Source organism: Onychomys torridus, unplaced genomic scaffold, assembly GCF_903995425.1.
Source record: "Onychomys torridus unplaced genomic scaffold, mOncTor1.1, whole genome shotgun sequence".
NCBI classification, from domain to species: domain Eukaryota; kingdom Metazoa; phylum Chordata; class Mammalia; order Rodentia; family Cricetidae; genus Onychomys; species Onychomys torridus.
Genome location: NW_023411498.1, coordinates 10,284 through 32,300, shown reverse-complemented (window position 1 = coordinate 32,300; position 22,017 = coordinate 10,284). Strand labels below are relative to the sequence as shown.

Sequence of the window (22,017 nt, the reverse complement as noted above, 5' to 3'; positions counted from 1 at the left end):
ATCTAGGGGACAAGGAAGCCAGAGACATCAAAGCGTGAGCCAATGTGACTCACCAGAGGAGATGATCAGTTGAGTCCCAGCAATTGATTGCCAACTCTTCATGCCTTCTCTTGTGTTCAGAATAATTTTACAGAAATAAGTGCTCTGGTCCTCCTTCTTCAAGTCCAGGATTCTGAGGACTCCAGATGTCTGAGGCTGTGTCCAGTTCAGGCTGAGCCGTTTCATAAAATGCTTATGTATGAAAGTCGGGGTGGAGTTGTAGATAAATTCTCCATGGAAGTGCTTCCATCTCCAGAGAATCCTCATCTGTGGATCCTCTGCCAACTCCCAGGGGAAGTAGAAGGAGAAGGGGATCTGGATGGAGCCGCCCTGGACACCAGAGAGGCGTGCTGGTTGGTTGACCCCAAAGGGTCTTTCTCTGTTGGATCCTGCGGAGTAACCTGGGAACAATACGGAGAATCTGAAGCCACTGCAGGGGATGAAAGGACAAACCATAATTTCTGACCCTTCACCCACAGGCCAGAGTGGGACAAAAAGAAGTCCTGTTCTTCTGGCTGGTGGGACAGAAAAGACAGTGTAGGGTTGGGGTGCACTACTCTGAGGGATGAGCTCTCTCTTGGGGATGAAAGGACAAGACAAGCTGGCTCCTCTAGCAGTGACCTCTCCACAGGACAGCCTGCCCTTCCCAGCCCCACCGGCCCCTCCTGCAGTTAAGGCAGAGTCCCTGCTAACAAGGTCCCCAAACTCACCAGCTTGCAGGCATGCAGATGACAGCAGCAGAAGCAGGATACAGGCCATGGCCTGATTCCCTCCAGGAAGTGAGACCAGAAGAGCCATCAGTCAGGAGAGGAGGATCTGTGAGGGACCCTGGGGTGCTCAGGAGTCAGGAAGAATCAGGGTAAGGGGCACACAACCCTCGAGTCTTCTCAGATGGAGGACTGACACGGGGCGGGACCTGCCCATCGCCACCTCCTAGTGACCAGCAATTCCTTCATTCTGGCTTCTTTTTTATGCTGTAGAAGATCCATCCTGTGGTCAGTGACGAGGTGGCCCCTTGAGCCTAGCCCTTCTTTTTGGCAAGAAATATGCTATTGACCTCACCATGCCGGGCTCTCCTCTCTTCCACCTTGACCCCCTGTCTTATCCAGTCTTGTCCATTTCCATGTGGCCTGTAATCACTGTTTCCTCACCTCCAGGTTTCCTCCACTCCTGTGCTTCCTCTTTTCATCTTTTCTCATTGTGTCTCCCACCATACTGGTTGTCTGTCTGTCTGTCTCTCTAGAAATCTCAGGAACAGAAGTGGTCAGTTTCTGCTCACTTCAGACACAGCGAGGATGGAGCTGATGAGGAAACATATTCCGTCCCCAGCCCTAGCTCGGTGTCCCCACCACCATCTGCTCTTTGTTCTCTTCTTGTCCTTCAGGGACTCTTGACAGCACCCGGCAGAGCCAAGGCCCAGTGGACACTCTCGCCCTGGCCTGCCCGCTGCTGAGGAGTCTGTAACTACCCTGGGATTCCGGGGTGATCTTCCTCCCCTGGACAATGACTCCAAAGCTACTCCAGTTTGTACTCAGCCTCACTGCTGCCACCTGCTGGCCCCTTCATCCCAAGTCATGAGCACTGTCAGACTTTGAAGGCCTGGACTCAGTTGAATCACCATAGGGATGCTGCGGGGGGATGTGATTAATGTCCAGAATGCTGTAATAAGTCTCCGGCAATGCCAACCATATTTCCCATAATAGCACTGACTGGGCCCCTGGCAGCTATGATACTTTCATGGGGGAGGGACATTTTCTGTAGATTAGCAGCTTGGAGCTTTGGTGTGTGTACATACATGCACATATGCATGTGACCATTGGGAGTGTCATACTGGCAGTCTTAGTACCTGGCTGCTGCTTAGGCTGTAGCTCATGCGTGCCTGGCATCCATAGAATAAATAAGTAAATATAATGGAAAAAATTAAACCTTAAAGTGGGCACGGGGGTGCATACCTTTTATTGTAGCATTTGGGAGGCAGAGCTGTGCAGATGTGTGAGTGTTGTTAGCTTGAATGTAGACTGGTCTATACACTGAGTTCAAGGCCAGCCAGTGGTACAGAGTGAAAACTTGTCCCCCCAAACAAAGAAACAAAAACAAGGACCAACTAACCAAACTAATAGTCCAAGGTGCATGGTGTCCTGAGTAGGAGTATTACCCGAGCTTGTCCTCTGGCCTACACAAGCAGGAGCACACACTTACTTGCATGCATATGCACCTGCACACACACACACACACACACACACACACACACACACACACACACACACTCATGCAAGGCACCTTTCACAGCTGATCTGCCACCACACATTTATCCAGCCCTCATCCTGAGTAAACATGGTCTCCCAGGCATGGCTATGTGACTCTTCAGACTCTAGTTCCTGATAGTGTACCCAGCATTCAGACTCTGACATTATACCCAACAGTCTCAACACTCTCTATTTCTCTCCGAATCATCCAATTCCAGAAAATCTCCTCAGATTACCCACAGTGCAGTTCCTGTGGGTCCTGACCCTATAGATCTCACCATTGATGAAAACTGTCCATCTGTCCTCCCCTCCTGTCACACTACCTACCCTCTCACTCATGATTTGTTCACCCCAGTGACAACATACAAACCAAATTACCTCTCCAGACTGGGTCCTGAGGAGAGTGGAGGAGATGCTAGAGAAGGCAGAAGGATGGCGGCTGGTGGTGTAGACAGGACACTCAGGCTGCACCTGAGACTTTACATTAGGACAGTAGCCCCGCCCCCACCTGACCTCTTCTTTCTCCCCTAGGATGACATCATCATCTTCATCAACCTCACATGCTGCCCAACTGCAGCATGGGAACTCTGTGCACCCCTGCCCAGGGTGAACCCCTAGAAGAGACTCTAAAGTGTCCTAAAGACCCAGTAAGTGGGGCTTGGTGACCAGCACAGTCTCCAGCTCCTTTGGATGAAGTCTCCCAGCTTCTGTAGACAGCCAAGGCCAGACACAGAAACTCACAAAACACTGAGTTTAAGGTCACAGAAATGGAGAAACTCCCAATCTCCTCTTCAACATTATGTGTATTATTTTAAAAAATATTAATTGTGACACAATTTGTTTAAGTGAATCTACAGAGGAAACCGGTGACATGTTAAAATTCTCTGTCTTCAACCAAAGGGAGCTAATGGAAGACCTGTCTCCATGACCACTCTGTTTGGAGTTTTAGTGATTTGCTGGTAGTTTGGTTTTGAAACAGAGTCTCATGTAGCCCAGGCTACCTCAAACTCAATCGGTAACAATGACAGCCTCCAGTTCATGATCTAGCTAACTCTACTGTCAATCATTCGATTTCACACATTTGCCACCAGTCAGACTTCCTCTAGTCCTTCTTTTAACTGACTGCTCAGGCCAGGGAACACAAACCCCAAACACTGGTAGCCATGCTAGCACCCATATCTGTTCCCCATTCCAGCAGGAATGTGCCTTCACCCTGAGGGGACTTGACCTAAGTGTTGTTGAGAATGTTGGTTCTGGGAAGTCTTGGCTGTGGGCTCCTTTGCTGTTTCTCCTTTTGAACAATGGAGACTGGCATGGCAAGTCACATGACCACTGGAGTAACAGCTTTGAGACTCCTTCCCTGTGTCCAGCTGCCTGGAGGGAGGAGATGATGAACGGGCACTCCCATAGATGACAGGCCAGACCATCATCCTGGCAGCCTGCTTGTGTGAACACCTCAGGGATGCTCAGAGGAGACACCACTCCAGCTGACAAGATCACTGTAACCATGGCTGCTGCTGAGTTCAGCTGTTGGTGAAATTATGAAGGCCACTCCACGTAGTTAAAAGGGAGGTTTATTTTGTGGGGTAACTTACAAATGAAGGGATAGGTTGCAGGGTCTGGCAAAGGTATGGCGCAGTCCGGCGGTGTTCTCTGGAGAACTCTGCTCGGTCTACCTCCAGCATCCAGGGTCCAGGCACCAAGAGAGCACTCTCCTTTCCATCCTTGGTCTTCAGCTTCCTCCCTCAGCCCTGCCTTGTGGGCGTGACCATTATCTAAGCCTCAATGGGGGTTGGAACTTCCAGGCCAATGCTGAGATGGCTACCCACTACATTCAGCTCTCCTGGTCCTTTGACCTCAGTCCATGTCCTTCTCCCTCTGCTTCCTTCCCTTGCCTTGAACCATGTCTCCTCCATGCCTGCCCTGCCCTCCACTCACCAACCCTCCCTTTTGTCTCCCTGGAAACCAGCTCTCTAGCTTTCCCTGTTAGTGCAGGCTGCTGCCACCCTGGAGATCAGCCTCAGGGATTGAATCCCATCAGTCTTCTGCTGCTTCTCAGGCTGCTGCTCTCCAGCTCTCAGATGCTCCTCTTTCCTGTTGGAGGGCTGAGCCCTTTAGGAATCCTGGGCACTTCTTATATGTAATTCATATACATGCAGGAAAACAGCCGTCCACACAAAATAGAATTATACCTTTAGTACACAATGTCAGTAGCATCTTACCCTGCGGTGAGGCATCATGCCCTTTTCACACTGAATTTGATCTGTTTAGGCTTGTGTAGATCTTGTGCCTGCTGTCACAATCTCTGTGAGTTCATATGTGCGACTGACCCATTGTCTTCAGAAAATGCTGTTTCCACCGCCCCTGTTTCTTACACAGCCCTGACCCCCCTCTTTTCTCAAAGATCCTTGAGGCTTGATTAAAGGGTTGTGATATGTCCCTATGAGGACTGAGCATGCCTCATTCCCTTATTCTCAGGATGTGGCCAGTTGAGCGACTCTGTTATTGTCACCTGGTGCAGGGAAAAGCATCTCTGACAAGGTTGAGAGACACAGTAATCTGTGGGGACAGCAGTAGAGTTATTAGAGTCACTTTAATTCCATGTCCATTAAGTAGAGGATGGGGTGGATTTTCCTTATGGCCTAAGATTGTCACACACAGGTTCTTGGACCCTTTAACAGTGCCAGGTCTGGGTTCCATCTCATGGAATGGGCCTTAGATTTTTGGCATTATATATATAAATATATAATATATTTAATAAATAAATATATAATATATAAATATATATATATATATAATTATATATATATAATTTGTATGGGTGGGGGTGTTTTGCTTGCATATGTGTCTGTGCACCACATGCATACCTGGTGCTCTCAGAGGCCAGAAGAGAGTGTCATATCCTCTGGAACTGGAGTTACAGTTGGTTGTGAGCCAACATGTGAGCATTGGGAATTGAAATACAGTCTTCTACAAGAGCAGCATGTTCTGTTAACTGCTGAGCCGTCTTTCCAGGCCCTTGACAGTGCAGATAAAAATGTACTAAGTAAGGCTCAGAAGTGTTTAGATTTGTTCAAGACCCATGTTGAATACACAGCTGACACAAGGAGTCCAGGTGTGACCTGAAAGTCCATGTTCCCAATTCTGATGAAGGCTATCCTTTCAGAAGCTTTAAACATAAGAATCCAGATATTTGGCTTATAAAACATCAGGATAGGTTGACTAGAAGGGACTCTCAACTTTGTCCTTTATTCTCTTTAGGCAAGAAAAATATTAAACTACGAGTCCAGGTTGTGGTGGCACACCCCTTTAATCCTCGCACTTGGCAGGCAGAGGCAGGTGGATCTCTGAGACTGAGGCCAGCCTGCTCTACAGAGTAAATTCCAGGACATGCACCAAGACTACACAGAGAAACACTGTTGGAAAAACCAGAAAAAATTAAGGTTCTTGACAGCAAGGAACAGAGAGGAACTGACAGACTCTCCATTGATCTCTGGCGTCCACACATGTGGATGTGCACCTGCACATGTACACACATAGGAACATGTTAGAAAACACACACAACTGGGCATGGTGGTGAATACTTGTAATGTCAGATGGCGCTCACCTGGCTGGGGTTTCAGCTTTGGTCCTCTGTCCTGTGGGGGGAATCAGTGTCAGTGTGACATCAGTGCTGATCCTCCATCATCCTTCTCAGCTGTCCTCTGTGTTCAGACCACCTTCAGAGGATGGGGGGGCAGAGGACCTGCCCCCAGCAGTCAGAGAAGAGCCTGAGCTCCCTCTGCTGGGCTGTTGTCCTACACAGCAAGCCTCCCCAGATCTCTGCTGGGTCCAGACCTCACCCCTGTCTCCTTTGCTTCCTTCACCAACCCTGAGTTCCATTCACTCCACACCTGCTCATCTACTCTGCATTCACATGCCTTCCTTCTGTGCCTCTAGAGACCGCCTCTTTCTGGAATACATCTACTCTACTGGTCTATTTGTCTTGCTGGACACTATGCTGTTTTAATGACTACTGTTTCTTGCCACTTATTTATTATGTGTTAGGATGTGCCACAGTGTGTATGGAGGTCAGCGGGCGACTGCAGTAGTGGATTTCCTCCACCAGGTGGCTCCCGGGCTTGGACACTGACTCCTTTTACCATCTGAGAGCTACTGTATTTCTGTAGAAAAATCTATTATTCATATATTTATTTAGCGACTGTAGCTTTTAAAGTTTTTTGTTATTGTTTTGTTCCTAGAATTTTAAATGTATGTGCACATGAGTGTAGATACCTACGGGATTCAGAAGAAGCTTCAGACAGGCCTGTAGCCAGAGTTACAGGCAGTTGACAACTGCCTGATGTGCCTGCTGGAGCAGAACTCAGGGTCTCTGCCTGAGCAGCCAGTGCTCTGACTCCTGACCCATCTCTCCGTGTTTTCTCTTTTGACTTATAAGCACACTTTCCTTTGCTTTTCTTGGTTCTTTTCACACCTCTGTCAGATCCATAGATGCACTTCAACTGTACCCCAACTCAACTGGTTAGCATACACCTGTGCGGGTGTGAGTGAAAAATCTTCAGCACAGGCTCACCTGTTTGAAATCTTGGTTGTATTGGGGAGGTTATGGACGATTTAGGAGGTTCAGATTCCAGAAGAGGTACATGTCTCACTGGGTTGTGTTTGAGAATATATTGCCTCAGTCAGTTCTAGCTCTTTTCCTGTGTTCTCTGCATGTGTTGAAGATGTGACTTTTCAGTGTCCTGCTTCAGCTGCCCACCACTATTAACCTTCCTTCCACAAGTTACTTTTGATCGTGATATTTTATCACCGCAATGGAAAAGTAACCGCCATTACACACCCTCAAACACACTTCGTCTTTCATAGCTTGGTTGTTTCATCAGAGTGCTTTTTAACACATTTAGACTTGTTCCTGTTCTCTGGTCCCCGTGTCCTCCATCTAGTCACTGAGTGTTTGTTTGAGGTCTTCTGCACCTAAGGATGACTTTGAACTACTGATCCTCCTGCCTGCCCCTTCCACACACTGGAGTTACAGACACGTACTACCACACCAGGCTAATCACAAAGTCTGAAAGCTTTTCCCTTGACAGTTTCCTGGTTCTCTCCATTCATCCCCATGTGCAGATCCAGTGTGGCAAATTGACACAGCCTGGCCCCCCTCCGGTCTGTTCTCTGCACCCTAAGACTGTACTGTCAGAATCCAGCTGCTGCTCAGGCCACAGCACCGCCCTTCACCTCTCACAGAGACACTGCCCAGACACTGTTCTCTCCAGCTGACCTGCTGCCATCCAGATCCCGGGTTTCTCACCAGGGCAGTGATTTTGTTCAAAGACGGTATTAGTGTCCACACATCCTGTTCCCTTTCCTGTCTCCTTCCTGGTTCATAGTGAAACCACCCCTATCCTCAGAAGGACATAAAGAACCCCGTTTCCACTTTGGAGCCCCTGCCATGTGGGTGGAGCTTGAAATCTCCTTAGAGCGCCCTCCCATGTTGATATCTACCCTTCTGTCCGTCCATGGCATGGATACCTCTTAGTAAACTCCTTCCTCCCCATAATCTGTCTCAGTGACCCTCTTGAGTCCCCATCTGAGACTTTCACACACACTGATGTCACCATAGCAGGGTGCTGAGGTGGCCACTCCATTTGTCCTCTGGTATCAGAGGTTTGGGGACCTGATTTACCAGGTTCCCTCTAATCATCTCCTGATTCTTCCACATGCACCACACTGCTCAAGAGTTCCTGAGATGGTTTCCCTTTGCTGGAGGCCAGAAAGAGTCCTCTACACCACTCCCAGACCTTTCCTGGCTATTTTATGGAAGAGAGGGGATTGAGATAAATTCTCATATAATCGAGGCTAGTCTTGAAATCAAGATCCTCCTGCCTCCACTTCCCGGGTGCACTGACTGAGGTGTGGATCACCATTGGCTGTTATTGTTTTAATTTTTTAATCATTTTATATTTAATTACTTACCATGTGTGTGGATGTGCACATGCTATGGCATGCGTGTGTTAGAGTAATATGTCCAGGACTCAGTTCTTTCCTTTGGCATGTGGGCTCTGGGTATTTCCAGTGCTCTGACCTCCTGAGCCATCTCACTGCCTCTGGTGCTCACTATTTATTCTTTGACATCCTCTGTTTTTTCTTCCTCTGAGTTCCTCTAACCTTCCGTCTCTCCTCTGATCTGTCTGTCAACACAACAGCTCTTTCAGGAAGGAACAATCAGCCCTTGGGTGGCTCCCCCATCACCTTGCAGTTACTGGGAAACCAGATGTCATCTACTTGGGATCCTCCGGTTTCAAGCCAGGCTTTGGGAAGTGGATTAACACAGCAACTTCCGGTGCCTTGTGCTTTCCCTTCCCCTGGCTCTCTCCTGGCAGCCCCTTTCTCCTCTGCAAATCAAAGGGGAGGACTGATGACCTGTGACTAAGTCAACAGAGAAGAGCTGAGCCATGACTGGACTGTGCGGTTCAGACTTAACCCTGCAGAATCTCACTTGGGGAAGCGGCTTCAGGCAGAATCTCAGTGTGGTTAGCAGTCACCAAACCAAAACAACAGATCCCAGTTATCCTAAGCACAAGCCTCAGAGCCTGACTCTGGACTCAGGAGGCCACCAGGGATCTGCCCTGGGGAAGCAAGAAACCACCCTTAGCTTCAAAGCTGATCACTTTGCTTTTGTTTGTTTGTTTGTTTGTTTGTTTTTAAGTTCTCTCACTGGGACCTGGGGCTCACCAGCAGTTAGGACAGCATAGTTAGCCACCCAGCCTCAGGGATCATCCTTTCTACCTCCTCAGCACTGGGATGACATGGATTGTGGTCATGGAGCCTCCAGCTTGCATGGCAAGGACCTTCCTGACTCAGCCATCCCTGAGCCCTGGCATCTGCCCTGTCATCAATCCCCTTCCTGGACTCTGGTGTCGACTGTTCTGTGGAAACACTCAGGAAGTGTGATGGGGTGCTGTGTGTGGACCACTTACCTTTCCTTCTCCTCCCCCTGAGGAACACCATCACTCCCAAAACCCCAGCCAGGAGTACAGCAGCAGCCACTGCCACCCAACTGTGGTTCCCGGACCCAGGCTCTCTTTCTGTCCGCTCTTCTTCCCTTCTGTGGCTTTGAGGGCAGTTCTGGTGAGTGCAGAAGTTGCAGTGGTGGGGCTTGCAGAGGTGGTCTTGGGGCTGGGAGGAAACGGAGGAAGTCAGCATGGAACTTCCCTGACAGGAATGATGCTCTGAGGATGCCTCTGATGCACTCTTTGCCCAACAGACTACTGAAGGAATGGACTCCAGGAATCTGTAGTCACCCAAGGAGTCTCATGCTGGGAGAAGGAAAAGGCTGAAGTCTGGAGCCAGCCAGAGAAAGAACTGGTCTCCCAGAAAGAGAGTTCACACAGTGCTGGCCAACCCTCAGCTCAGCATGCAGGAGAGGCTGGACAGAGACAATTGCTCACTGTGGGCGGGGCCACACCAGAACTAGGACTGCTTAGCTCTGCACATGTCTTGTCTTCTGTTTAAGCCTAAACCTCATGTTAGGACCCATCAAAACCCCAACTATGGAGTTGGGGGGTTGTCACTGAACCTCCTTGTTTCTCTTCCCAGTATGACCATGTTGAGTAAAACTCTTTCCTTCGCTTTTCACTGTAATCATCTCTTTAATTGTCCTGTTGAGGACAGATGGCCAAGCCTGGCTTCTTAGAGCTGCCAGAGCCCAGGTTCTGACCCTACACTCAAGTAACAAGTGGGTTCTTCTCGAATGGGGGAAGGGCACACATGCTTATCTTGTCTCCTTTGTGGGATGCAGAGTGAGGAACAGAAGCTCACACAGGCAGAAGAGAACAATTGCGGAGGCTGAGAATCAGGTGAGCAAGTACAACTCTCTACTTCCTGGTAAGAATGTCCTCAGACCCTCATGTCCTCCATTACAAAGAGCAATCTCTAAGTCACACAGATCAAAAACAGTCATTGTTTTGTTCATTTGTTTGTTTTTGGTTTTTGTTTTTCAGTTTTTCAAGACAAGGTTTCTCTCTGTAGCTTTGGAGCCTGTCCTGGAACTCAATTTATAGACCAGGCTGGCCTCAATCTCACAGAGATCTGCCTGGCTCTGCCTCCCGAGTGCTGGGATTAAAGGCATACACCACTGCCCGGCTAAGCAGTCATTTTCTAATAACAGTTCTTGTTAGAACAGATGTAGCCTGCAAGTGTGTACAGTGCTGCTCCTAAAGATGTGAGTTATTGAATGAAAATCTCAGGACCGGGCACGGCTTGTTTTCCTATGGATTATTGGTCAGCAAGGCCCAGAGACCCCAATCTAACATAGACTACTGTTGTTGCTCTTGGAGGCCCCCCATAGCTACATGATAAGAACCTATTGCTGAAGACACTGCTCGATTTTATGTGGATAAGATCAAAATAAATTGTAGAAATGTATGAAATATTTAAGTAATTGAACACTACTAAAAATTTTCCCTTTATTTCATGTACGTATGTATTATGTGTCTCTGAGTGTACATACAGAGACCTACACACATACACATGAACATGAGCCTGCGTACACACACACCTACAACACACACACACACACACACACACACACACACACACACACAAGATAGAGGTGTGCTCCTGATTATGCATGTGGATGCAACAAGAGGCCTTCTAGTGTCCTCTTCCAACATTCTACACCTATTCCTCAGAGGCAGGGTCTCTCTGTGAAATGGGGCTCGAGTACTGGCTAGGTTGAAAGCCAACAAACTCAGCAGTCCTCTTGTCTCCACCTCCTTGGAACTGGTGTCACAGCATATGCAGGGACCCCCAGCTTCCAACATGGGTTATGGATTTGATCTTAGGTCTTCACAGTCACAAAGCCAGTGCTCTGAACCGCTCTTAACTTTTTTAAAAAAAAATAAAGTCTATGTAGTCAAGTTTGGCCTTGAACTTGCTGTATATTAATGACCTTAAACTTCTGATCTCTTTACCTCTACCTCTCAGGTACTGGGATTACAGGTGTACCCACCCACTTAAAAAAAGGTCATCTTTAAGCTGACTGGTGAAGCACACCTTTAATTCCAGCATTCAAAAGGCAGAGACAGGCAGATCTCTATGAGCCCAAGGTCTGTCTAGTCTACATAGCAAGTTCCATGGCTATATAGTGAGACCCTGTCTCAAAAAACCTTTTTGTTGGTATAAATGTATGTAATATAAGGTATGTCATTTGAACTCTGCAATACACAGCTCAGTGGCTTACAGCACATTCATTCTGTGGAGCAGCTGCCATGACTATTCAGTTCCAGACCATTTTTAAATAAAGAATTTCCTTTGTTGTCCTGATTTTAGCAGGCAGTGTAAGCAAACATTTGAGTGTGTGTGTGTGTGTGTGTGTGTGTGTGTGTGTGTGTATGTGTGTGTATGTGTGTGTGGGAGAGATCTGTGTGTGTGTGTGTGTGTATGTGTGGTGTGATATCTGTGTGTGTGTGTGTGTGTGTGTGTGTGTGTATAGATGTATACATATATCTCACCTTCTTTCCAGGATGTCCCAAAAGAACAGAACAAATCAAAGTTGTTGGAAATATAGTGGTTGAGTAATGACTCAGATGGAAACAGTCTCATCAGCCATTGACATGGATAAAGTTAGACACTAAGAAAGTGTTTCCTGAGGGAGAAAAGGCAGGTCAGCAACCAAGGAGACAGCTCAGTCCTGAAGTACTTGCCGTGTGTCCTGGTCAGCTATTTTGTCTATTTGACACAAACTGTAATTATCTGGGAAGAGGAGCCCCATCTCAGAAAATGCCTCCATCAGATTGCCCATTGGCAAGTCTGTTGGACATTTTCTTGATTGGTGATTGATGTGGGAGGCCCAGCTCACTGTGGGTGGTACCATGTCTGGGCAAGAGGTCCTGGATGCTATAATCAAAGCAGACTGAGCAAGCCATGGAGAGGAAGCCAATGAGCAGCACTCCTCCATGGCTTCTGCCTCAGTTCCTGCCTCCAGGTTCCCTGCCTGGAATTCCTGCCCCAACTTCCCTTCATGATGGAATGAGATTGGGCAGTGTAAGCCAAATAAAACTTTTATCCCCAAGTTCTTTGGTCATGGTGTGTTTCACAGCAACAGACACTCCAACTCGGTCATCTCTAAAGCACAGTGACTGAGTGACATACCTGGTTACCTGTGTGTGTTGCCATGCACTTGTAATCCAGCACTTCAGGGGGAAGATAAGCAAATCCTGGGATTCACTGCCAGCTGGCCTAGCCTACTTGGTGAGTTCAGCCCAGAGAAAGACCCCCACAATAGAAAGAGAGAGATATAGATAGATAGATAGATAGATAGATAGATAGATAGATAGATATAGAGAATGGGAGAGAGAGAGAGAGAGATCGTCCCCGATCTTTTTGCTTAGACACCAAAGAGAAAATTGCAAAGGAGAGTACTATTGAATTTGGCTATAAAAATGAAGTTATGGATATAGAATTAATAAGCCAACCACAGGGTTTTTTTTTCAATACATGCTGCAAATAGTTCTCAAGTTGTGATATCTTCGCCCTAAATGAGAATATTTTGGTTAGATAAAACATTTCTTTTGGGGTCTGTGGATGCAGCTCAGTAGCATATTGCTTGCCTAGCATGCACGAGGCCCTGAGTCCTATCTCAAGAGCTGCACACAGGAATGGTGACACACCCTTGTGATCCCAGCACTTGGGAAGTGGAGGCAGAAGAGTCAGGAGTTCCAAGGTCATCCCCAGCTGTATAGTACGTTTAAAGCCAGCCTGAGTACATGTGAACCTGTCTTTAAAAAAAAAAATAGAAAGAAAATGAAAATGTCTTTTTATCATTAATTTTAATATTTTAAAAACAATGGGCAGGAATATTCAGTGAATTAATTTTAAAAATACTGATGAAGATCTCACAATGGAGTGAAGAGTAACTCAGTGGCAGAGCCCTTGTCTAGTGTGCACGTGGCCTTGGGGACCATCTGAAGTCCAACTAAAAGAAGAAAAACAAGGTGTGTCTGCCTAAAGCAGAGAAAGGCATGGCTGCCTTATATTGAAACGCTCTACAAGCACTTAATAGATTATCAAAGGCTGGAGACATTGGGAAAGGAGGAAGAGGGAGTAGGCTGGAGGAACACAGCCATGTAGGAAAACATGAAGGAGACACAGGAAATGTAGAGGTAAGGTGCCTGGTCAGTTCTGGCTTGGAGTTTATCCTGAACCAGCACAGGGTTAAGATGAGGTGTGGTTTGCAGGGGGGGCGGGGGGAGCTGGTGGGTCTAACCTGAATGGGACAAACCCACTTATCACTGGCACTGCTGAGAATTGGTGATATAGTTAATGATAAGTGATTATTATTTGACTATTAATTTTATATTTTACTTTCTAAAATGTATTTTTTATTAAATTCTGCACTCACATGTATCTCTGTCTCTGTCTCTCTCTGTCTCTCTGTCTCTCTCTGTCTCTGTCTCTCTCTCTCTCTCTCTGTGTGTGTGTGTGTGTGTGTATCTGTGTGTGTGTGTCTGTATATGTGTCTGTGCCTGTGTATGTGTATATCTGTCTGTCTGTGTGAGAGCAAGAGGTTAACTTTGGGTGTTCCTTCTTCAGATGTCACATACCTCATTTGTAAGACAGACAGTGTGAGCACCTGTAACTCCAACACCATGGGAGATGGAGACAAGAGGATCAATGAGGCTTCACAGCCCATCAGCCTAGCCCTAAACAGTGAGTTCCAGGTTCAGTGAGAGACCCTGCCTCAAGGACATAAGGTGGGTCTTACTAGAGGGGGACACCTAATGTCCAACTCTGGCCTTCCCAAGCACAAAAATAGGGTTTATGCGCACACACACAAATACATACTTACATACATGAAAACATACACACACACACACACACACACACACACGCATGCTAACACCATATATATATACACTCCAAAAAACCAAGATAGAAGAGAGGTAAGCAATAGTGTGAGCTCAATAATGTGTCTACTGGTTGAGAGATGTTTGGAGGTAAGGGCTCCCTCTGGGGCCTGTTCCTCACCACCATGAACTTGGCAGGGCTGGAACTCTGCTGGTCTCCATGTCTCTCTGTATAATGACCACAAGAGTGCCCAGCTGTGGTGACAGGTGGCCGGGGTAATGTCCACACAGAGACTAGGCTGGGCCTGTGTGCACTCTGTGTGGAAGCTGCAGTTCCAGCTGCCATGGAGAAGTGACCAGAGAACCTGATCATGGTGAGAACATGAGGGTCTGTGTGGGAGAGATGGGGAATGGGGAGGAAGGGGGAAGAGGGAAATGAGGAAGAGGAAAAGAAACTGGGGCAAGGAGAGGTGAGGGATGTGTCTAGAGACTGGTGAGGTGGGGAACACAGAGGAGGAGGGTACACAGGACCAGAAGGCACCTTCTGTGCAAGGCACGAGATATGGTGTAAAGTCCAGATCTAACGGAGACCCTGACACAGGACCAGGTGAAGGCTGCTCCGTCCTGGAGAGGCCAGATCCACATGGATTTGTGTCAACGAGGGTGGGGTGGGCAGGGCGGTAGTGCAGTTTGGAGAAAGGAGCAGGAGCCTGGGCCGTCTGGGAAGAGCTGAGACTGGGGGTGGGGTGGATCTGAGGGCACATGAGGGCAGATCAGAGAGAGCAGCTAAGGATTTTGGGTGGTTGTGACGATGAGGAAAGGTGGAGTTGGCAGAGCTCTGGAGAGAGGACAGATCACATGAGAGGAATCTGAGGGCAGAAACAAACATAAGATCTCTAATGCCATCTGGGGTATCAAGAAGCCAGGGCCACCAAAGCCTGACCTGGGGTGTGCTCACCAGGAGTGGTGGTGAGTTGGGTTCCAACAATTGACTGAAACGCTGTCATGCCCATTTGTGTGTTCATATGAACTCGGCAGAAGTATGTGCTCTGGTGCTTCTCTGTCAAGTTGAGGATTCTGAGGACTCCAGATGTCTGAGGCTGTGTCCAGTTCAGGATGAGCCGGTTCTTGAAATGCTTATGTATGAAGGGTGGGGTGGAGTTGTAGATATATTTCCCATGGAAGTGCTTCCATCTCCAGAGAATCCTCATCTGTGGATTCTCTGCCAACTCCCAGGGGAAGTAGAAGGAGAAGGGGATCTCGATGGAGCCGCCCTGGACACCAGAGAGGCGTGCTGGTTGGTCAACCCCAAAGGTATATTTAGATCCTGCGGAGTAACATGGAAAGGAGGGGGATCTGAAGCCACTGCAGGGGATGAAAGGACAACCCAGAGCTTCCTGAGCCATCATCCATAGGTAACTGTGGGACACTAGGAAGGACCATCCCTATGTCCCACTGTCCCATATGGGGCAGGAGAGACAAGGAAGGGTTGGGATGGACCCACTCTGAAAGACAAGCTCTCTCTTGAGACACAGAGCACTGGTGTCTCCTCTAGCAGACCCCTGTCCACAGGACAGTCCACTCTTCCCAGCCCCACTGGTCCCTCCTGTGGTTAAGGTAGAGTCCCTGCTAACAAGGTCCCCAAACTCACCAGCTTGCAGGCATGCAGCTGACAGCAGCAGAAGCAGGATCCAAGCCATGGCCTGATTCCCTCCAGGAAGTGAGACCAGCAGAGACACCAGGCAGGAGAGGAGCCCTGTAGGGACCTGGGATGCTCAGGAGTCAGGAAGAATCAGGGTAAAGGGGCACACAATCCCTGAGTCTTCTCATGTGAAGGACAGAGTAGGGCAGGATCTCCCCATCTCCACCTCCTTGTGACCAGCAACTTCCTTCATCATTCTGGCTTCTTCTTTCTCATGCTGCAGAAGATCCTCCCTGTGGTCACTGACAAGATGGCCCCTTGAGCCCAGCCCCCGTTTTGACAGGAAGATATGGAATTGACCTCACCATGCCGGGCTCTCCTCTCTTCCACCTGGGCCTCCTGTCTTATCCAGTCCTGTGCATTTTCCATGTGGCCTGTAGTCACTGTTTCCTCACTTCCAGATTTCCTCCACTCCTGCCCTCCCCCTCCTCATTGTTTTTCATTATGTCTCCTTAATGCTGGTTGTCTCTCTATCTCTCCCTCCCTCCTTTCTTCCCTGTCTCCCCCTTCCCCCTCTAATAACCTCAGGCACAGAAGTGGTCAGTTTCTGCTCACTTCAGACACAGCCAGGATGGGGGTGATGAGGAAACACATTCCGTCCCCAGCCCTAGCTCATGTCCCCACCACCATCTGCTCTTTGTCCTCTTCTTGTCCTTCAGGGACTCTTCACAGCACCCGGCAGAGCCAAGGCCCAGTGGACACTCTTGCCCTGACCTGCTCGCTGCTGCCGAGTCTGTAACTGCCCTGGGCTTCCTGGGTGATCGTCTCTCTCCTCTAGACAGTGACTCCAAAGCTACTCCAGCTTCTGAAGAAGCCTTACTATATCCTCCAACCTTCACATACCTCATAAGAGGATGGCAAGGATCAGAGAAGCCCTGGGACATGACACATGACTGCCACATGGAAGGTTGACTGGACTTCATCTCATCAAGTACTTGTAGTCCTCCACTCCACACAGACTTCAGGCTCCCTGCTCGGTGCAGCCTCTGAAATCCCCTCAAAGAGTATGGATCTGCTGCTGGGCTCCCAGGGGGCTGTTCTCACAAAGCACTTGAGTGACTCCGTCTAGCTGTGGCTGCTCTAGAACCTTCTTTGGATAAAGTGAGCAGTGAAAGGTCAGAGTAGCAAAGCATCCTTCATAACATATTGCCTGGGACATCGCTGAGTGTGGACAAAACCTGGCCTGTTACTGGGGTAAAGGAGTGAGACATGAGGGGAGGTTGTCTGGACTCGGCTGGTTCTGAAGGAGCATCATTCTTACCCTTCCCCATGACAGGGTTCCATCAGTTCCATGGAAGACAAGAGTGTACCAGAGGAAGTGGCATCATTCTCCCTGTGTGACATGTGTGGAGGCGACTTCCCATTTCCTTAGGTTCCTGCATTGACTGCCTTCTCCATGCCTCCCTGCAGGTGGCTGTGCAGCCTCCTCTGTCACATCTGCTGTCTCTGCCTTCTTCACAGTCCCCATGGTCCTCAGATCCCTTGACCTGAGCCAGGCTCAAACAGTCATGTCCTCACTGTCATCAGCACATGGACTCACTTCTGTATCCATCCATGCTGCCCTTGGAGATGCAGAGACACAGAACCTTTGGAATCAGTTGGTTCCAGATGGCTAGTCAGAAGAGGGGAAGGGGCAATTGTACCTGTTAGAAAGACACCGCCCCCTACATGAGGATGGGGTCTCATGTAGCCTAGGCTGGGCCTTGACCTTGTGATGTAGATAATGATGACCTTGAACTCCTACAGATCCTCATCTCTGCCCATCCAAGTGATGGAATGACAAATCATGTCCCTTTGTCTCCTGTTGGAGATAGAACAAAGGGTTCTGTGTGTGCCACTCAGGTAAGCAATCCACCAGATGAACCACATTTTTCACTTCAGTGAGGTCTGAGAGGGGGCCCTCCTGGTCATGGATGCTCACCTCCAGGCTTCATTTGCCCTACTCTCTGGGGTCTGTGGGTAGAAGGCCAGAGGTTTCTAAGTCATTACAGAGGGGCTGGACACCTGATGAGGCTGCCATATGTCAGGTGCTAGTCACCAGCTTTTTAACACAACTGGGTCTGGAGGGTTCCACAGGATCCCAGCTGCCCCTTGTGCTCAGCCTCACTGCTGCCCCCTGCTGGACCCTGAGTCCCAGATCATGGGCTCTGTTCTAGTTTCAGGTTCTGAAACTCAGTTGAAATCCCCATAGGGTCCTGCTGTGGGATGATTTCTGTCCAGCATGCTGTCATCAGTCTCCCTGCAATGACAACCATGTTTCTCATAAATGCAGTGACTGGGCCACTGCAGCCATGGTGCTTTCACGGGGGAGGGTTACTTTCTGTAGAAGAGCAGCCTGGGTCTTTGGTGTGCACACATGGGGCTTCTGCACATGTGACCATGAGGAGTGTCAGACTGCAGTGTGAGAACCTGGCTGCTGCCCAGGCTGTAGCACATGTGTGTCCTGACCCCACAGAGTTAAAGAATTAAGTGTAATTTTAAATATTTAAAGCCAAGGTGGGCTCGACATAAGAATGCATGCCTTTAATTCTCAGATTTTTGGGAGGTAGAGGGAGAGGCAAATGCATCTTTTTCAGTTTCCAGGCTATTGTGGTCCACATATACAGTTCCAGGCCAAGAAGAACTATACAGTTAGATCTTGTTTCAAAAAAAAAAAAATCAATCAAACAAACAAACAAAAACCAAACCAAAGAACATAAACCTACAAAAAAGAACCAAAAATAACAAGGTGAATGGTATCCTGGGGAGTAATACCTGAGGTGTTCCTCTGGCCTCCACATACACGAGCACACACTCACTTGTACCGATATGCACATGCACACAGACACACAGACACACACACACACACACACACACACACACACACACACACACCCCCGACACGCGCTCATGCACGCGCGATCACACAAGGTAACTTTCACAGCTGATTTGCCACCACACGATTACCCAGTCCTCATCCTGAGTAAACAATGTCTCTCCAGGCCAGGCTCTGTGACTTTTTAGACTCCAGTTCCTGACAGTGTTCCTAGCATTCAGACTCTGATTTTATAGCCAGCTGTGTTTTCCCATGACAGTGGTGACAGAGAACAGGATCAACCCTTCCTATTTCTGTCTGAAAAATCCAGTTCCAGAAACTTCCCTCAATTAACCCATAGTGCAGGCCCTGTTGGCCCTGACCCAGCAGATAACGTCACTGATGAAAACTGTCCGGCTGTCCACCCATCCTGTCACACGAGGTTCCCAGCACTCCTTGAATTCTTTTTCACAATGACAACAAACAGACCCAGAGTAACCTGTCCAGACTGGGTCCTGAGGAGAGTGGAGGAGATGCCAGAGAGGATGGAAGGATGGAGGCTTGTTGTGTAGACAGGACACTCAGGCTGCACCTGAGACTTTACATTAGCACAGTTGTCCCACCCCCATCTGACCTCTTCTTTCTCCCCTAGGATGACATCATCATCTTCCTCAACCTCATGTGCTGCCATCCTCAGCATGAGCACCTTCCTGCACCCCTGCCCAGGGGAGCCCCAAGAAGAGACTCTATAGTGTCTTCAGGCCCAGTGGGTAGGGCTTGGTGACCAGCTCAGTCTCCTGCTTCTCGGGATGAAGTCTCCCAACTTTGCAGGTAGCCAAGGCCAGAAACAGAAACTCACATGTCACTGAGTTTGAGGTCACAGAAACTGAGAAACTCTCAATTTCCTCTTCAATGTTACATATTGCTTAAATGAAACTATTAATATTCACAGAATTTGTTTGAGTAAATCTAAAGAAAAAACTGTTGAATCTTCAAGTCCTCTGTCTCCAAACAAAGTGAAGTAACAGATGGCCAGCCTCCATGACTTTGCTGACTCTCTGGAGTTTTGGTTAGCTTGCTGCTTGTTTGATATTAAGACAGCATCTTATGTAGCCCAGGCTGACCTCAAAATCAGTAGGTACTAATGACAGCCTCCAATTCATGATCTTGCTATCTCTACTGTCAATCATTGGGATTATAGGAACCGTGCCTGGCTTCCTCTAGTCCTTCTTTTAACTGACTGTCTCAGGTCAGGTAATACAAATCCCAAACACTGGTAGTCATGTTAGAACCCATGTGTGCTCCCCATTCCAACAGTAATGTTCCCTTCACCCTGAGGGGATTTGACCTAAACATTGATGAGAATGTTGGTTCTGTGAGGTCTTTCTTGTGGGCTCCTTTGCTGTTTCTCCCTTTTGAACAATGGAAAGCAGTGATGGTAAGTCACATGACCACTGGAGTAACAGCTTTGAGGATCCTTCCCTGTACCCAGTTGTCTGCAGGGAGGAGATGATTAACAGACACTCCCATAGATGACTGGTCAGACCATCATCATGGCATCCTGCTTGTGTGAACATTCCAGGGATGCTCAGATTAGACATCACCCCAGCTGACAAGATCCCTGTGATAATGACTGCTGCTGAGTTCAGCCTCAGGAGGCTTGGATCCATTACACCACTGCAGACATCTCACAACTTCCCCAGGAGACTTCACTTTAGCCATGAGAAGTCTGGGTGACTTCCCTATGACCCCTCATGTCTTCAACTAGTTCCAGGGAATTGGGGACAGTTTCTTAATAGACTCAGCAAGTTGATATGCCATGAGACATTTATTAATAAGTATGGTGATGTATTGTGCACCCCAATAAAACTTATCTTGGGATTAGAGGACAGAGCCAGCCACTAGATTAGACATAGATGTCAGACCGTAATGGCACAGATCCTATCACTGGGAGACAGAGGTCCGTGTGGAGATTTGTATGAATCTCTGTGAGTTTAAGACCACACTTGCAACAGAGCCAAGTGTGGTGAAACACACCTTTGATCCCAACACTTGAGATCTCATTCCTTTGCTTAGGAAGCATATATGCCTTTAATTCCAGGAAGTAAGATGGCAGAGATGAAAAAGGAATATAAGGCATGAGGAAACGGGAACTCACTGTCCTGAGGTTTCCTAGAGCTAAGATTGAGCAGCTGGCTTGTTCTGTTTCTCTGATCTTTCAGCTTTCACCCCAATAACTGGCTCCAGGGTTGTTTTTTTAAATTAATAAGACTGTTTAGCAATTCATGTTTTTTGTTTTGTTTTGTTTTGTTTGTTTGTTTTTTTAAAGTGTTGTTAACTCCATAGAGAGACAGGAACAGCAGCGTTGTGCTCTCATGATCAGAGAAAGACAAGATGCCCTGCAGAGAGGTTTTTAGAGCCTACGTGGCAGAAGTGGGGATTATCTTCTTGTACCTGTCCAAGGACAGGATGTTTCACAGCACAAGCAGGAGACAGGGAAGGGGTGAGATGCAGGGTGAGTAGGCATCAATCCACACTTGGATGAAAACTGACCTCCCTGGTGAGAGATCCTGGCCCCTGGAGGCCTGTTAGCTGGGGACTGACAGACAATGTTTGTCTCTGAGAAGAAGTGGACAATTTTCCAGAGTCAGTTTTCTCTTTGCACCACTTAGGTTCCCGGAATCAAATGCAGATCACTGAGTTAGGCCACAAACACCTTTTCCCACTGAGCTATCAGTCTGTCTGCTCCCCAATTTTCTTTTGTCCATTAATTTGTAATTTTGAGATACTGGTTTTTAAAAATAAATTTGGAAAATGTCATGACCGTGATTTATCCTCATGAGGAGTCCACATTATTTTATGACATGGTCACTCATTGTTCTGGAAGTCAGTAATTAGAGTAGACTAGCTGGACAGACAGCTCCACAACTCTGGCTGTCTCTTCCTTGTCCACAGCTGGGATTACAAATTTCTGTCACCTCCCTAGTTTATAATGTGGGTGCTCCCAATCAAACTCAGGTCCTCTAGCCTGTGTGCAATGCTTTTCTGATGAAAGTATCTCTCCAGATCCCTTGCATGCCACTCATTAAAAAAATTCCCCAAAAGCCTGTCTAGTCAAAGTTCCATTACTGTGAAGAGATACCATGACCTTGGCCACTCTTATAAAGGAAAACACTAAATTGTGCTTGGCTTAAAGTTTCAAAGGTTTAGTTGATTATCATCATGGTGGGAAGGTTGGTGGTATACTGGCAGACATGGTGCTGGAGAGGTAGCTGAGCATTCTACATGAAGATTGCAGGCAGCATGAAGAGAGAGGGAGACACTGGTCCTGGCTTGAGCATCTGAATAGGGAAATCTGACCCCCAGTGACCCACTTCCTCCAACAAGGCC

The 22,017-nt window shown here is 48.0% G+C and overlaps 2 protein-coding genes across 2 annotated transcripts; both read right to left on the bottom strand.

Annotated features, from left to right (window-relative positions):
- Window positions 1–53: 53 nt before the first annotated feature.
- LOC118575173 (paired immunoglobulin-like type 2 receptor beta-2) lies at window positions 54–837 on the bottom strand (the record flags this gene model as incomplete). The annotated part of the gene is made up of 2 exons (XM_036175836.1): window positions 750–837; window positions 54–440 (listed from the first exon to the last, which is right to left on the bottom strand). Coding segments are annotated over exons 1-2 (475 nt in total), but the record flags the coding sequence as incomplete, so codon positions are not given.
- Window positions 838–15,045: 14,208 nt separating this feature from the next.
- On the bottom strand, window positions 15,046–16,202 carry LOC118575172 (paired immunoglobulin-like type 2 receptor alpha). Its single transcript, XM_036175834.1, has 3 exons — window positions 16,139–16,202; window positions 15,779–15,887; window positions 15,046–15,496 (listed from the first exon to the last, which is right to left on the bottom strand). The coding sequence occupies exons 1-3, from the start codon at window positions 16,200–16,202 to the stop codon at window positions 15,046–15,048; spliced, it is 624 nt and encodes a 207-aa protein (XP_036031727.1).
- Between the last annotated feature and the right edge of the window lie 5,815 nt (window positions 16,203–22,017).